Genomic DNA, 19,354 nt, shown 5'->3' with positions numbered 1-19,354 from the left:
TATCTTGAATTGTCAAATCATTCTTTTCAAAATCAAGCCCAGCATGAAACTATTATTTCCCATATGTACGAGAACTATGAGGAGATAAAATGAACACTTTATCATACTAGCATATGAATACCGGAAATCTGACTTTCATCGATCAAAAATATTTTATGAGAATTTTTAATGTTCAAGTTGCACAGTTTAGGTTATTAAAGGTTATTAAAGATTAAATGGGCAATATCCTGCACGCGGTTGTAGTTCTGTGACTGCTATAAAAGTATTCTCAGATTTGGAGTTATTCAATATATATGCTCTAGATCATGTCAGTAGTCAAACCTACCGATGAGGATCTTTCCATGTCTTGCCAATGATTTGGACAATGGTTGTTTTATTTTGTTGGACACTTAAATTGGTGGATAAAGTCATCCACGAAAACAACGAAAATTTGTACCTCACGAAAAAAAGTACTTTCACGGTATATAAAAACGAGAAACTAGAAACAGGTATGAACTCCATAAGCAAACAACAACTACAGGTCATCAGATTCCATATCTACTGATAATAAGTCAATCAGAACTAAAAATACTCCATAGAACTGAGTGTGATTGAAAAACATTTTATAATCATTCGAGATGACAGGTTGGCATATGACCAACCCATGACTTTCAACGATAGTTAGTATTTTAACAATAAGAACTAACTATCGAAAATAAGGCTTATAAAAGTCATCTCAGATAAGGGTATATGTACATATATATATACATATATAATAAAGAGCGTCCATCAAATTATATTTAAATAGTGAGAATAAGTTAGTGTTCACTTAAATCTAATATACTTTTATTTCTCAGCTGTCTTCAAAGAACATGTTGTCCAAGGTGAGTGTTTTTAGATTTATTAGTTAAAACATGTTAAATAACAAAGAAGTTATCTCTAAAAAAATAATATAGGTTACATATGTTACCAGAACACAAACAATAATAAGATGTTTACACTTTTCAATCATGGTTAAGTAATTGTATCCCTAATGCTTTGTGCTGTGATTTACGATATTAAATAGTTTTGAAAATATAGATATTTTATCTTTCTGGGGAGATTTTTTATGCGGAATTTATGGTAATGTATTTCGGAGAACAAAATGATAAGAATCAACCATTACCTCCTGTGATGTAAACATTTATCTATATTAAAAAAAAACTTCATTCCAAATCTCCTTACTAAAATATATGTATAATACACACATGTATTAGATAAAAAAAATCTTAGATTATACACCTGCATTAAACTGTTATAAGACATAGACACTAACGTAAATAATCAAGATATGCTAGCTTGGTTATTATAACCTTTTCTTTAAAAATGTTTAATTTCTTTATAGTTTAATTCAATCAGATATCTGCATGTTACTGGCCTCCTCTTTCAATACACATTAATAACATGACGAATTCTATTTAAATGTTAAACCCGTCTCTTGAGATACAATTTAATTGAATTCAGTTTTTGAAATAACATTTATAATAAAAATGGTTTCGTTTACACAAACACAGGCATGACTTCAGGACTAGTGTTAAGATAAAGCTTCAATAGAATAATGATAGAATCTCGTCCGACTTACCACATATATATATTTTATAATAATCCACAATCATTTTTTAATAAATAACACTTCAAAAATTCTAAACGGAGAAATAAACAATGATGTTGAAAAAATGTGATTAAACTGAGCATATTACTATTTACTAAACCCATACGACGTCAACCTTTCCATTGAGAGTTGTACTTTAGAATGTTCGTTCGAATCGTTGAAATTATACATCTTCATTCATAATCACTGGAATTAAACTGATAACCGTAACTGGAATTACGACTATCCCAATATGGCGACGGCAGATATGTTTAATTTTTTCAGTCGTTTTTCTCAAATGTAGCACGTTTTGGCAAAAGTTACTCAGCTGCAAGGTATTTCTATACCATAACATCATACTTGAATCGTAACGGTGTACTGGCTTTTTATCTAAGCGCTTTGAAAATTGCCGTGGAATAAATCGGGGTGGTCATTGTAACTCTAAGGCATTTTTCTTGTTTGAAAATAGTAATTAATTGTATTTATTGGTGGCCTTCTGCTGTTGTCTGCTCTATGGTCGGCTTTTTGTCCCTTTGACACATTCCCCATTTCCTTTCTCAATATTATCTTCTCATTTTTTAATACCATAATTACGATTATCTTTTTTTCCGAGTTATGATTATCATCTCGATTTTTTGAACGGTAATTTTCAAAGCGCTTAGACAATGCCAGTTCACCAGAACGATTCAAATAAGATGTAATTGTATAGAAAAATCTTGCAGCTGAGTAACTATTTACAACAACGTGCTACATTTGAGAAGAAATACTGTAAATATTTTACCTATATCTGCCGTCGCCATATTGGGATAGTCGTGAATCCAATAACGGTTATCAATTTAATACCAGTGATAACGTTAATTTATGACGTAGATGTCAATACTTTAATTAGAAAAATATAAGCAAATTTTCAGTAATTACTTTGGATCACATGTATAGATTATAACTTTATTTAAAAAATCTTGAACCGAACTAAAGCTCTGAGTAAGATTTAGTTTACGGAAACCAACAAACCAACAACATTCTTCTTTTTATGTTAAAGTATTATTTTTAGAAATAGTGAAGGTTATTTTTGATTTTCAATACACATTATTTCGAAAATACTTGTTTACTATCATTTGTCTGTTTGTCTTTTTACTTTTAGCCATAGCTTTGTCAATTTATTTTGTATCTACGAGTTTGACTCTCCCTCTGGTATCTTTCGTCGCACTTTCAGATTCATGCATTACGTTTTACTTTAAAATAAAACTTTGTATTATAGGAAAACTGCAGGTGCACGTAAACAAAACCTACTACGTGGAAGAATATGGCAATCATGTTAACCTTGAGTGTACTATTATACCTGATAAAAAATTCCAAACTGTACATGTATTTTGGACAAAGAATTTTAGTGGAGGCATAATGGAACAGAACAAGCCAGTTGAAAATCCTTCATTTGATATTACATTTGCTACATTTGAAGATAGCGGCCAATATACTTGCTCTGCCAAAGATTATCAGTCTACTGTTCATAGTCAACCAATCAATCTTACAGTAATTGGAGGTAAGTATTTTCATATTAGAAAATATAGCATAACCAAACTATTCTCATTATCAATGTATGATATTAAGTAACATTGTTTCATATTCATTATTAAAGTAATTTTTAACAATCAAATTGAAACTCACTAGAAATCGAGAATGAAATATTGTTATTGAATAGAAATATACGATTATTTTAAATCTGGAAGTTATACCTGCTGCAATTTGTTCAAACGACATATGTGAATATATATTACCCTTTTGACGACCTAAACTCAGAAATAGATATAATGACAAGAAGAATACAAGGAGTTTTCATGTTACGTGTACTCAAATGGCATGCACTGTTGGTTATTCATCGTACTACCTTCAAAATTTAAAAGTCTACAGACAAATTAAATATAAGAGAAACATAAAAAAGGATACCAAGTTCGGAATATGACAGTTGTAATCAAATATATATAGTTCGTTTCTATGTATGTTGCATTAGTATTTCTTTTATTTTCACTTAAGTGTTTCTGTTCTTCCGTTGTTTCCCTCTAATAGAATCTGTGTTTCCCGCGTTGTTAATTTGTATTCCGAATTTTTTTTTTTTTTTTAAATCCTTTTAATACTGTTAAACAGAGGAATACTTACATTACTATTTTTTTTTTAATTTACCGAACTACAGTGAAAATTCATGAGAAGGAAGCACATAAAAACCGACAAAAATAAAAGCTAGCAATCAAAGGTGAAAAAGTCAGAAACTATATTTGTATGTTAAAGTAAAGATAATTTATCACCCAGTTCATTTATAAGATTCTAGTTTAAACACACTAAACGTACACAAATTATTTGAATTGTTGAATTTAGAAGACATACCGATATAGCTAGATACTACAATTAATTATTTAATAATTAACACAATTCTGTATTTATTTAATAGTCTAAAAATTGTTATAAAATACATTGTATACCATGATTACAAACCTGATCATAAACTATATCAATTTGTTTAGAAATTTAACTGTGACGTCACATTTGTGGCGTCGATTTAGTCGCGACAAACAAAGCGTTGTCCTATTGTGTTATTTTTAGGTGCTGACCTTGCTTGTTTTACATATTCGTTTTTATTTAGTGGTTATTCAGCACTTCGGTGTTGACATGATTTTCAATTATATTGTCATATAAATTTTCTGTTTGTAAAAGTATGGATTATTTTAGATAAAAGGATTGATTCATCCCAGGCATAGTCAACCTTAACCGTATTTAGAATTATGGATAATCAATGCTTTTTAACTGTGCACTTGTTTGGCTTTCTAGCTATTTTGATCTAAGCGTCCCTTATGAGTCTTATGCAGACGAAACGCACCGCACGTCGAGTGTATTAAATTATAAGCCTGGTACCTAGGACAACTATTATTATATAGTTCTGAAATGTAATGTTGTCATTTAAATAGTATATTTAACATTGCCATAAAAGCACGAAGTTTGGAAAGCAACCAAGTACAAGTAAAATCACAGAAACAACTGAACTACGACGAAAATTTAAAATAAAAAATCCCTAATCAAATGGCAAAATCAAAAGCCCAAAACACATCAAACGAATGAAAAACAACTGTGATATGACTGACTTGGTACAGACAATCCACCATTGTTTTTCTTAAAATGTCCTCAGCCAAGTCAGGAAAATGGCAGTTCTTATCTTATAGTTCGTTTCTGAGTGTGTTGCATTGTCTTTTGTTTCTTGTTGCACTTCAGTATTTTGTTGTTTCGTATTTTGTCCCTCTTATAGTTGATGTGTGTCCACACTAGCTGCATCATCACAAAAAAACAAAATACAGATGATTATGTTGTATATACTAGAACAATAAGTCAATATAGTTTTAGAAATTTGTTCGTGTATGATTTTTGACATAATCCCTTCGTAAATTTTACGGACACCAGCATGGGTTGGTTGATATCGAATATGTTCCTTATGTCGTAACAGCAATCCGTTCCCTTTTCACAAATGTGACATACTGAAACTGTCTATCGGATTTTTAATAACATGAGCAACACGACGGTTGCCACATCTTAAGCAGGATCAGCTTATTCTTCCATAGCACCTGACCTGGTTTTTTGATGGGGTTCGTGTTGTTTAGTCTTTATTTCTATCTGTTGAGTCTTGTGACTTGTGTGTATTATTTGTCTGTTTGTCTCTTTCTTTTTTAGATATGGCGTTGTCAGTTTATTTTCGATCTATAAGTTTGAATGTTCCTCTTGTATCTATTGCCCCTCTTGTATAATACTAACTTATTTGTTAATAAATATAACGTATGTACATGCATGCTGATGAAAAAACATTTTTTTAAATTTTGTCAGATATTCCCAGCTTAACAGTTAAATCGAAATATTACAATGTGCAACACGGACAAAATGTTACTCTCGAATGTAGCATTACCGCAGTTCCGCATGTCACAAATGTTTACTGGCAGAAGCAAACAGATGATTCAACAATAAATATTACATCTATTGATCAAAGAGTGTATGGCGTATCGCACTCTGTACCTTCTTTGACTTTGATAAATACGCATACAGCTGATTCAGGATTGTATACATGTTATGCAGACAATCTTCTTGGATCTGGTCATAGCCAAAATACAAATTTGTCAGTATTTGGAAGTAAGTATCTTAAATTTTTAAATGAGGATTAGATCTACCATAGATACAATGTTTATAACTTGCTGAGGGTTAAAGTAAATCCGTATATTGTGGAAGTAAAAATCCTTGGTTGAAAAATGGGGGTGACCGTTGAATTTTGAGAAATTGATTTATGTTACACATATTTTTAGATATCGACATGTTCAAAAGCATATTATCATAATGATTATGATAGTCAATGATAATGCTTCTACTGGCCTCTTTTACTATTCTGATTTGGGTGTATCATTTGAGTTTTGTGTAGCTATAGAAGAGCGTCTTGCGTACAAAATTTTGATCCTGGTATTTATGAGTAAATTCATCTGTATGTAACATATGTAAATATATCATTTGTTATAGTTATCAAAATATGTATATATCCTTAGTTGTATGAAAAAAATCCGTAAAATGTTGTCAATCAGATGTCGAATAATTATACAGGGTTTACAGCATATTTTTTTACTTCGTTTTATCCTGCAATCGACCTTTCTACTATATTAATACAGGTTAACAGATAAACTATCAAAACAAGAATGTGTCCATAGTACACTCATGCCACTCTCGCATTATTGGACCATGCAATTGGGGTCAAAACTCTCATTTGGAATTCAAATTAGAAAGATCATATCATAGGGAACATGTGTACTAAGTTTCAAGTTGATGTGACTTTAACTTCATCAAAAACTACCTTGACCAAAAACCTTGATCAAAACTTTAACCTGAACTTTGCACTATCATTTTCTATGTTCAGTGGACTATGTAATTGGGGTCAAAACTTTAATTTAGAATTAAAATTAGAAAGATCATATCATGGGAAACATGTGTACAAAGTTTCAATTTGATTGGACTTCAACTTCATCAAAAACTACCTTGACCAAAAACATTAACCTGAAGCGGGACGAACAAACGGACGGACGAACAGACGGACGAACGGACCCACAGACCAGAAAACATAATGCACCTCTACTATCGTAGTTGGGGCATAAAAAACACAAGCGTATTAACTGCATACAAAGATATTCGGTTACGACAAATAGCTTACATAGATCATAAGAAGATGTGATATGAGTGTCAATGAGACAACTCTCCATCCAAGTCACATTTAAAAACTAGAGGCTCTCAAGAGCCTGTGTCGCTCACCTTGGTCTATGTGCATATTAAACAATGGACACAGATAAATTCATGACATAATTGTGTTTTGGTGATGGTGATGTGTTTGTAGATCTAACTTTACTGAACATTCTTGTTGCTACAATTATCTCTATCTATAATGAACTTGGCCCAGTAATTACAGTGGAAAATATTTTCTAAAAATCTACAAACATTTATGAAAAATGCTAAAAATTAACTATAAAGGGCAATAACTCCTTAAGGGGTCAATTGACTATTTTGTTCATGAAAAACTTATTTATAGATCTTGTTTTGCTGAACATTATTGCTGTTTACAGTTTATCACTATCTATAATAATATTCAAGATAATTACAAAAAACGGCAAAATTTCCTTAAAATTACCAATTCAGGGCAGTAAACCAACATCGGGTTGTCCGATCGATGTGAAAATATCAGGGCATATAGATCTTGACCTGATAGACAATTTAACCCTATCATATTTTCTATAAATGCTTCGGGTTTTGAGTTATAAGCCAAAAACTGCATTTTACCCCTATGTTCTTTTTTAGCCGTGGCAGTCATTTTGGTTGGATGGCCGGGTCACCGGACACATTTTTTTAAATTAGATACCCCAAAGATGATTGTGGCCAAGTTTTGATTAATTTGACCCAGTAGTTTTAGAGGAGAAGATTTTTGTAAAAGATTACTAAAATATTCGAAAAAATGGTTAAAAATTGACTATAAAGGGCAATAACTCCTAAAGGGGTCAACTGACCATTTCGATCGTGCTGACTTATTTGTAAATCTTACTATGCTGAACATTATTGCTGTTTACAGTTTATCTCTATAATAATATTCAAGATAATAACCAACCAGGTGCTCCGCAGGGCGCTGCTTTATTCGACCCCAGTGGTCGAAACCTGAACAGTTGGGGCAAATTTGGTCACAATATTCAAGCTTGATACTGTCTGAATTTTGATTGTGATCAAATTTTTGACATAATATAGGTTTTTGCCACAAAATTAATGTGGTTCAAGATCTAACACATCTATTGCACAATACTGTGCAATTGAATATTTCTTATTAAAACTTTTCAAAATTTGAAATTTGAAAAATGTTGAAAAAAAAATCCCTTAAAAAATGGCAAACTTAGATCCCCCTAATTTATTGAAACCCCCCCCCCCCTTGGAGAAATAACCCTTAAACTCAATCCCATGCTTTCCTTTGTAATATTGAACCTTGTAGTACGATTTCAGAGAGATCCATACACTTAAACACAAGTTATTGTCATGATTGTTTGGAAACTAGAAACATGCTTCTTTTTGGCCCTTTTTTTAGCCCTTAATTCTTACATATTTTGGGCAATTAACCCAAAACCTAATCCCAGCCTCCCCTTTGTTATATGGTACATTGTGGTACAATTTCAGAGAGATCCATGCAATTACACACAAGGTATTGTCTGGAAACTAGAAAAATGCTTGTTTTGGCCCCTTTTTGGCCCTTAATTCCTAAACTTTGGCACCATAACCCCTTAAATGAATCCAAACCTTCTACTTGTGATTTTAAACATTGCAGTATATTTTCAGAGCAATTGAAATACTGGTAAACAAGTTATTATCCTGAAACTAGAAAATTGCTTGTTTTGGCCCCTTTTGGGCCCCTAATTCCTAAACGGTTTGGACCATCATCCCCAAAATAAATCCCAATCTTCCTTTTGTGGTATTGAAATGTCATTAAGATCTATTCACTTAAACTAAATTTATTATCCGGAAATTAAAGTGTCTTCGGACGACGACGACGCAGACGACGCTGACGACGCAGACGACGCAGACGACACAGACGACGACATCATACCCTCATCTTTTTGGGGTCGTATAAAAACAGCAAAATTTCATTAAAATTACCAATTCAGGGGCAGCAACCCAACAACGGGTTGTCTGATTCATCTGACAATTTCAGGGCAGATAGATCTTGACCAGATAAACAATTAAACCGATGTCAGATTTGCTCTAAATGCTTTAGTTTGTGAGTTATAAGCCAAAAACTGTATTTTACCCCTACGTTCTATTTTAAGACATGGCGGCCATCTTGCTTGATTGGCAGGGTCACCGGACACATTTTTTAAACGATATACCCCAATGATGATTGTGGCCAAGTTTGGTTTAATTTGGCTCAGTAGTTTCAGAGAAGATTTTTGTAAAAGATTAATAAGATTTACGAAAAGTGGTTAAAATTTGACTATCAAGGGCAATAACTCCTAAAGGGGTCAACTGACCATTTCGTTCATGTTGACGTATTTGTAAATCTTACTTTGCTGAACATTATTGCTGTTTACAGTTTATCTCTATCTATAATAATATTTAAGATAATAACCAAAAACAGCAAAATTTCCTTAAAAATACCAATTGAGGGGAAGCAACCCAACAACAGATTGTCCGATTCATCTGAAAATTTCAGGACAGATAGATCTTGACTTGATTAACAGTTTTATCCCATGTCAGATTTGCTCTAAATGCTTTGGTTTTTGAGTTATAAGCCAAAAACTGCATTTTACCCCTATGTTCTATTTTTAGCCATGGCGGCCATCTAGGTTGGATGGCCGGGTCACGCCACACATTTTTTAAACTAGATATCTCAAAGATGATTGTGGCCAAGTTTGGATTAATTTTGGTCCAGTAGTTTCAGAGGAGAAGATTTTTGTAAAAGATTTCTAAGATTTACGAAAAATGGTTAAAAATTGACTATAAAGGGGTCAACTGATCATTTTGGTCATGTTGACTTATTTGTATATCTAACTTTGCTGAACATTATTGCTGTTTACAGTTTTTCTCTATTTATAATAATATTCAAGATAATAACCAAAAACAGCAAAAATTCCCTAAAATTCCCCAAAATTACCAATTCAGGGGCAACAACCCCAAAACGGGTTGTCGGATTCATCTGAAAATTTGAGAGCGGAAAGATCCTGACCTGATAAACAATTTTGCACAATATCAGATTTCCTCTAAATGCTTTGGTTTTTGAGTTATAAGCCAAAAACTGCATTTTACCCCTATGTTCTATTTTTAGCCATGGCGGCCATCTTGGTTGGTTGGCCGGGTCACGCCAAACATTTTTTAAACTAGATACCCCAATGATGATTGTGGCCAAGTTTGGTTTAATTTGGCCCAGTAGTTTCAGAGGAGAAGATTTTTGTAAAAGTTAACGACGACGGACGACGGACGACGGACACCAAGTGATAGGAAAAGCTCACTTGGCCCTTCGGGCCAGGTGAGCTAAAAAGTCAAACCTCAATTGTGTTACATCAAAAAATGACTCGAAACTCTACTCAAGGAAATAAAGTGTCATTTATCAAATAATTAAGTTTGACATGTTATACCTTTTATGTTGTCATTATCATTTTGACCACACATAAAGAGAGTAACACCAACACGTCTATTTGCGAAATTCTAATTTGTACATCAAAGTTAATAAATGTTCTGAACAAAACTATTTTCCTATTTCAACATTCTTGTAGTTTCAAAGGGTAAACTTTATGACAATTTTTTATGCAGGCGTTCCAGTTGTATCAGTAAAAGATATAACCGTCACCATTGGATATGGCCACGATGTAACTCTAGATTGCAGTATAATATCTGACCCACCGGATATCATCGTCTACTGGCAAAAGGAACATAATGGAACAACAACAAATTTAACATCGAACAATCCTGGCATTGGTGGTTCTGCCGCTAGAAAACCATCATTGACAATAAAAGAAGCAAAAGAATTCGATGCTGGAATTTATATTTGTTTTGCTTTAAATGCTGTAGGATTGGCTCGCAGTAATGAAATAAACCTGACTGTGGAAGGAGGTATGATTTATCAAATTTTCAATGTTTAGTTGTATGAACTGTTCAGAGGGTTTCATAATTTTGACTGCTTTGAACAATCCTTATTCTACATATTAACTTTTGGGATCTAGTCTCAGTTCCTTAACCGGTCAATTCATTTCCATCATTGTATTCATGTTATGTAAAAAAAAGTATTATCATTATTCGATAACGACGATCAAGCTATTGCCATGCGCGTTTGTATTGTTATTTTTTGATTACTGAAATGAATAAAGGCTTTATTATTCAACCTTGTAATGTTGACTATTTGACAAATATATTGTTGTCCTAGTAAATAAGGCAACTCATAGAATCGTTCTCTATGTAAATGACATTACGTTCACTGGTTGATAACGGAATGAGGTCTTGACAATTTACACTCACTCATCATAAACCCCACTTCACTAGCGATCATGGTTTTAGTGTAAACACATTTCATTTGTCTGCCCTTCACTTTGGTAAACCAAATTCCAAACTTAAAGACAAATTGAAAGACATTGTCATGTATGACAATACGGAAATGTAGTATCATTGTTTAGTGTTGTTGGAAGAAGTCATACTGGGTTCATTTAGAAATAAAAAGATGCCAACATACATAGAAAATATATTATTTTTATGATTTCACTATATTTTGTAAAATAACAAAACCTCTGATTTGAACAAAAAAACTATCCTGAAACTGATGTTATCAGGAAGTTTTATGCTTGTATGCAAAATATTTTGCTACGTTTAGATATGATGTTCTTTTAAATAGCAATCGTCATCACCATGGAAATCAACGCTTTATAACGAATTAAAAATAAAATATATCATTATTTTTTTAGATAAGAGATACAATATATACATTGAATGGACATTCGATACGTATACATTGAATGGACATTCGATACGTTTAATAACGGGGAGGGGCGGTAAAAGGTTGCTGTTGTGAATTTTTATTTTTTTTTTAATTTCCAACTGTGACATATAGGACATATTGGGTGGACGAGGCTTTGTATGACCCAAAAAAAAACATGATAAGACGACATTTGAATTTGTTTCATATGAAGATTATTAAAAAAAAACAAATATGACTTGAAATAAAACCTGTACCGTATGACCCTCAGTCTTAGTTATAATATATATCTGAACTTGAAATAAATTATAATAAGGATGAGTTAAGAACAAATTTTACAAATAATCAAATTATTCGACCTTTACAATTGCTTACTTTGCCTTTCTAAGTATCAACATTCCATAAATCCATATCCTGCTATATGTTGAATATACCACGAGTGTTTTATATCCCATTTTTTAGAATGCATATCTAATTTTACTACTTCACTGATGTTTTAAATTACAGACATCAAATTTCCAATAGTACAAATACATTCGGATAAAACCATACTGGTCAAATATGGAGGTTCTCTCACACTTGCTTCTTACATTAGATCCTTAAGGGAATATCCTATCAGGGAAATATATTGGCAGTACTCAAACAATGGAATTATAACAAGACTTGATTCTAAGACTAATGGAAGACACATTGATAACTCATCTCTTACTATCATGCATATGACTACATCTGAATCTGGAGTATTTACCTGTTTTGCCAGAAATGATGTCGGGACGGTAAAAAGTAATTCAATTACTGTAGATGTGAATGGGGGTAAGTTAAGTTGTTTTAAGATTAAAGTTTGGTTACACTCTTAGCACGTTGAGAACGACACTGGTTTGACACACTATATAAAAAACCATACATAATCATAAATAAACATCGTGGGGCGCTGTCTTCCTGCGGATAGCGTTCCAGCGTACTAGCACTATAAAGTCCTGCAACTACGGTAGGCTAGCACAAAGCAGTCAACACTTTACATACACCCTTTGGTTTTTTATTTATTTTATTTTATTTTATTGTACTTCTCTTTTTTTTCAGTACATGCAAAACATCTCACTAATATTTTTTGCAAAACTCACATACACAAATTTAGGCTTATTTCGGTTTATACAAACTATTTGGCATTTAAATTCACATACACTATTTGGCATATCAAAATTATCCGCTCTTTACTTGGCTGATGGTGTACCAGGACAACGTTGCTGCAGTTCAGTGCTGTTTGCTTGGCCTCCTGTTCCTGCTTCTGGTGGCACCGTGTTTATTAATAATTAATTTTTATATTTTTTTTTTAATATTTATTTATTTATTTATTAAATGTTTGATTTAAACAAAATTATTTTTATACTATTTTATTATATATTTTTTTATATTCTTTTCATTTCTTTATTTATTTACTTATTCATCAATTCATTTATTCATTTATTTATTCAATTTGTTTGCTCTGTAAAATTTTATTAATTTTATTTTTCATTCTAAATTATGTAAAAAATAAATTATTTAATGCCCAAAAAGGCGCAAGCCTGGGCCGACCGTGCAAGGGCTGTATTACCCGTCAAGGTCGTTAAAAACTTCCATTTGTTGTATAAATAAACATAATGATATGATAATCGCTAAAATATGTGAACATATCAGGGTAAACTAAGATAAATTAGGTTAATGTGTCTGATAATTAAAATATAATGCTGGTTCCATTAACCCTTTCCCTTTCATGCATTTTAGACCTTTACTTATCGAAAATACATCATCGAAGTTTAAATGCATCCAGAATTTGCATCAATGGTCATACACATGCCATGTTGGGCTCAAATGAAAGATAATTGGTAAAATATTTCCAAAAATTAAGTTTGAAGATAATTCGTCATTTTTTGGTCACGTGGTATATTTCCAAAAGTCACGTGACCGTTGGAGAAAAAGTGAAAAAATACGAAATCCTTGGGCAAAAAGTCGTGCAGAGACATATTGGTGGGCTAATAGGGTCAGGTTTTGATGGAAACACAATGCCTCGAGTCTGTTAAAGTCATATAAGTTATCATAGTGGTATAAATAGACGCATAACGTGCTATAGGCCTTGAAATATCGATGTCCGTAACATCAAAATAATTGATTTTAGACGCTCTTTTTGTCCGATTTCAAACTTGGACCCTAGTTATTTTTCTAATTCGTTTTCAGTTAATCAGCAACCTCAACTTTGATTTTACAAGGGAAAATTCATTGAATTACCAATGCTAGCTTGATCTGGGACACCCTTGACCGAGCCCGATGGAACAAAGGGGGTAAAAAAAGGGGGGGGCAATTTTGCACACACACATTCTTTTAAAAAAAATTTCGTAGGTTTCCTTTTTGAAATTGAAAGTAAAGTTAAGTTAAGTTACATTTAATATAGGAAATTATTTTTCCAACTCCGGCAGTGAGATCCAACTCTCAATCTTAGCGCCTTGGGATAGATCAGCGTACCCCTGCGCCACTGGCATTGTAGTGAATTTATCAAAATTTAAGTACTTAAGTCTACTACTACGGAAGAAATTTAAAAAAAAAATAATATAAAGACTCTCATCAAGTTTGTTTTCTTTTTAGAATTAAGTGTTCAGATGATAATTTTTTGTTGCCAAATGCATGCTTTTTACGCAAATCTAGGAGGAATCCACTCTTTAAACTGTCATTTTTTCATTGAAATATACATGTTCCTTTATTCAAACAAAAGCTTTTTCAACTTAAGTATACCGCAACACTTACGAAACCATGTTTTGTTACATCTATTTCAACTTTGCAAAAAAAATTCAGAATATTTTAGCGGTTTTTGTCTCTTTTCTCATAATATCTTTTAGAAATGACGTCAGATTTTTAGCGTAATTCAAGTTTGTGATTGCGCTGCTACACTAAAAATTACATTTGCAACTAGTGTACAAGTTAGAACTATTAGTTTAATACTATTCTTCAAAAACTCAATACACAGTTATTGAAAAAAGACATAAATCCTCTTAAAAGAGCAGTTTTCTTTGCACTTCTTTTTGAGAATATCCCTCAAAATTCAAAGAAAAATAAATAGTTTTTACAGAAAAATTACACATCAGTAAGGGGCGACTTGTTTATTAACTAATAATGATAGAGGTTTGATGCACATTAAATCGCATTGCTGGTTATCTGAGGAATAATTTGAGCCCTCAACCACATCTGTACGCCAGAAAATGGCGATTACACAAGTCTAAATGTCACACAAAAATCTTGAAATTGGTTTCACCGGTAAGCTGTACCGGTGTGAAAGGGAGAGGGTTAAGATATCTTTTTGTCAAATTTTGACTTGAAAAACAACGTAACTTACACATAAATCAATATAGCAACATATGTTTCATGAAATAGAGGGCACTAATTTTTTATCCAGATTTTAGACTAGATTGTAGTCATTGAGTAAACAAAAACATGTTTTGCTTGTTATTCATTGGTCAGTTTAAGATTGAGCAACTACTAAATACTAATCTAGCGGTTTTTATACATTTGATTTTTTAACCTCAACTTTATATTTGAATAACAAGAAAATCTTAATATTTTGAAGGTCTACCAACTGTACAAGTCAAACACAATACTTATGAATCAGTTTATGGTGACGAGGTTATTCTTGGTTGTTACATATTGTCTGACCCTTTACTCAGCAATGTGTATTGGACAAAAGAGGAAAATGGCATTCAAACAATAATAAATCAACGATCTGTTGGTTATCAAGGATTGACTCCTGAACTTCCGTCACTAATTATAACTTATGCTACAATATACGACAATGGAAATTATACATGTCAAGGAACTAATGCAGTTGGAACTAGCAGCAGTGAACAAATATTTCTTCAAGTAATAGGTGGTAGGTACGATTTTTGGAATTTTAACATAAAGTTATCACTTAACTAATTTGGAAATAATAATGACAAATAAATAAACATGACATCTCCTTACATATATGTACATGTACGAACTGTGAAGTAAAGGGTTTAAGGGGAAAGTTCATACCTCCATTAAATTTAAAACATCCAAATGTAAAAACGTACTAGGCATGCTTAAATATTGTATTAGTAATGTGCTGTCTAAGCTGTCAATTTTTATTCAAATGGTAGAAAATATGCTTGTCTAATTTAAAACTGTAATAAAAATATACCTTTTTCTGAAGATGTATAATTCAACAATGTATACTGCTTGTATTATGAACGATGTTGTAATTAATATTGTGTATAATATGCCTCTGTTACGCAGTCTTCTGTGGTTGAGTTTTCTTTAATAAACTATAAACAAACATACTGATCACCAAACATTGACAAATTCCTTCATTCTGCTAATAAGTTTCATTACATAACTTTGTTAAGTGAATGGGAATGTTGAAAGTTTTATCGTCAGCAGAATCCAGTCTCCAAAAAAAAACAATTGTGATTGAAGTCGTCTGAAGTTAATCGTCGTTTAAAGATTCTTAACATGCCTCTGAATTTATGATAAAAAAGCAATTTGTTGTTTTCAGATTTACCAGACGTATTTGTACCTATTTCGAAAATAGAAGTTAGCTTTGGTGACAGCGTTGGACTGATATGTCATGTTAAAGCCAAACCCATTCATGATCTTGTATACTGGGAACATAATGTAACTGGTGTCATAAGACGGATATTTAGAGAAACAGTTGGGACAGAAGGCATTACTGTGGACAACCCAACACTAACTCTGAAGTATGCTACCAACAACGCATCAGGACTTTATACCTGCTTTGCACGGAATGCAGTAGGGATAAGTTATAGTTCGGCTATCAACGTTATTGTAAATGGAGGTAAAATATCAACCCAATACTTTTTAAGATAACAGAGAATATAAACTATGAGTGAAAGAACATTAGTTGAAACTACTCTGCATTTCGTCATAACCTATTACGCGTTGCAATAGCTGTTTTTAATTTGATAGATGCTTTTGTGTTTTTTCGTAAAATTGTTTCTTTTAAAATTGTACACAGTGATGACTTCTGTACCCATATTTTGACTATTTTATTTATTATAGTTATCAAAGGTACCAGGATTATAATTTAGTACGCCAGACGCGCGTTTCGTCTACATAAGACTCATCAGTGACGCTCATATCAAAATAGTTATAAACCAAACAAATACAAAGTTGAAGAGCATTGAGGATCCAAAATTCCAAAACGTTGTGCCAAATACGGCTAAGGTAATCGATGCCTGGGATAAGAAAATCCTTAGTTTTTCGAAAAATTCAAAGTTTTGTTAACAGGAAATTTATAAAAATGACTACATAATTGATATTCATGTCAACACCAAAGTGCTGACTACTGGGCTGGTGATATCCTCGGGGACGAAACGTCCACCAGCAGAGGCATCGACCCAGTGGTGTAAATAGTTATCAAAGGTACCAGGATTATAATTTAGTACGCCAGACGCGCGTTTCGTCTACATAAGACTCATAGTGACGCTCATTTCAAAATAGTTATAAACCAAACAAATACAAAGTTGAAGAGCATTGAGGATCCAAAATTCCAAAACGTTGTACCAAATACGGCTAAGGTAATCGATGCCTGGGATAATGTCTGTTTTGTTCACGCATCGTTGTAAATATAACGGAATGTGATGAGACTGTCGTCTAAGTGAGAGGTTTGGCGCTATAAAACCAGATTCAATCCCCTGTACCAAGTCAGAAATATGTCCATTCGTTTTTTTATGTGATTTGCTATGTGATAAGGAACTTTCAGATTGTATTTTCCTCGGAATTCAGTATTTTTGTGATTTTACTTTTCATTGGGTCGAGCAAAGAAAAAACGTTATGGTATCTTCATTATCAAATGAGTCAAAAATAGTCTAATAAATCAGACTGTGAACTAAAACTGTTAGAGAAAGACTAATGCATGAAATTAAGGGGGAAAATTGGTTGATTTTGCTTTGCAAATCAAAACAGAGCAAATAACCCTTAACATACTAGTAGATAATGTGCAGTGAATTAATCCTTTTTTCACCTAGTGACGAATAATATTATAAATATAAGTATTATACAGAGCTCCAGATAAGCTGCGTATTTGCGTGATCACGCAAAACAAATAATAAAAAACCCAAATACAATTGCCCATTGCAGGGTTCAATAACCCAATTAATTCAAAGAAAAACCCAATTATATGCAAAAACCATGAGTTCTCAACCCTTTTATTGGCTACCGTTTGCGTTATTTACCCTTATCTGTTTACAGTCGTCGCGGAAATCTATTTTTATGATATTTAAAATTGGAAATGTCCTTTCGTTCTAAAAATAGATCCCTGTATCAAGTAGCAGAAATGGGTCGCTGTTGGAATTTTTCGTTGCTAAAGAGGTACACATGTTTTTGAAATCATTTCGATTTTCGTAGGGTTTATCCAATTAGCGTATGTCAAGATGTCATAGTTTTTCTAATTGCTCGGGATTTATCATAACATACATATACATTGAATTAAAACGAAAGTGAATGTCCGGTAAATAAAGGCAACAGTAGTATACCGCTGTTCAAAACTCATAAATCTATGGACAAAAAACAAAATCGGGGTAACAAACTAAAACGCATTATATATTAGAGGAAAACAATGACACAATATTAAAATGTAACACACACAGCAACGGACTAAGCATTAGACAAAATCCGATGAGAATAACCACTATAACATCAAAATTAAATACATGAATTTGGGATAGAAAAGTATCGTGACACGTCTTATAGTAATGTGAATTCACACTCAAATATAGAAGAAAACAAACGACACAACGCAAATACAACGTAAAAATATTACACACACAGAAACGAACTATGATATAACAATGGCCATTTTCCTGACTTGGTACAGGACATTTTTTAAGAACAAAATGGTGGGTTGAACCTGGTTTTGTGGCTTTGTGGCATGCCAAACCTCGCACTTTGATGGCATTGTTAAATATAACATTAAAATGACAACATAATAATACAGGACTACAATACAAATAAATAGGAGAACGTAATAGGCAAAGAAACACATGAATAATAGATAACAAAAGGCATCAGGTTTAAAATTCATTACGTCTAAAACGCGCCTCGTCCAAACAAGACTTACAAGTGACGCCCAGATATAAAAATTCGAAAGTCAAAAAAAGGGAGACAAAGTTGTTCAGCTCTGAGGATCAAAAGTTGAAAAAGGTTGTGCCAAATACGGCTAGGGTTTTCTGCTTGTGATAAGAACATCCTTATAATATAGAACAATATATGCTATTGCAAACAGTACATTTTATCAAATGAATATAAAAGATTTACATGATAAAACTGACGTCTTAACTAATTACAGAAAACAAAACCCGAATACATAATACATTGAAGACCAACACATAAAATAGACACACCTGACTTAGTCCAGGCCTGAACGCAAAAAGTCATAACAATGACGTCACATACGAAGTGGTGAAAAGGCAAAATATTACGTCACGCAGACATTTGAATTTCTGAAACAGCACCAAAATGACGTTATATTTAAAAAAATTATATCTGAAAAATAAGAAATAAATAGGATTGATTTAAGATTATAATAGAACTAAATACTGATATAACATTAAAACACAATACACATTGCAATACTAATTAATAGCAATTAACTATATAATACATATGTCCGGTTTGTTTTGAATCTAACTTTAAACATAAAAATCGTACAGATTACGTTGAAAAAAATCAAAACTAATAAATGAAGG

At 32.4% G+C, this 19,354-nt stretch overlaps 1 protein-coding gene across 1 annotated transcript; it reads left to right on the top strand.

Moving 5' to 3' along the window:
* Nucleotides 1-3,007: 3,007 nt before the first annotated feature.
* LOC139505460 (cell adhesion molecule CEACAM1-like) lies at nucleotides 3,008-10,782 on the top strand. Its single transcript, XM_071295031.1, has 2 exons — nucleotides 3,008-3,149; nucleotides 10,454-10,782. Exons 1-2 carry the CDS (start codon nucleotides 3,008-3,010, stop codon nucleotides 10,780-10,782), a joined length of 471 nt encoding a protein of 156 aa, XP_071151132.1.
* Nucleotides 10,783-19,354: the final 8,572 nt, after the last annotated feature.

The sequence above is a fragment of the Mytilus edulis genome, unplaced genomic scaffold, assembly GCF_963676685.1.
Source record: "Mytilus edulis unplaced genomic scaffold, xbMytEdul2.2 SCAFFOLD_124, whole genome shotgun sequence".
NCBI classification, from domain to species: Eukaryota; Metazoa; Mollusca; class Bivalvia; order Mytilida; family Mytilidae; genus Mytilus; species Mytilus edulis.
The sequence above is the reverse complement of the archived record's forward strand: the minus strand, read 5'-3'. Positions and strand labels throughout refer to the sequence as shown.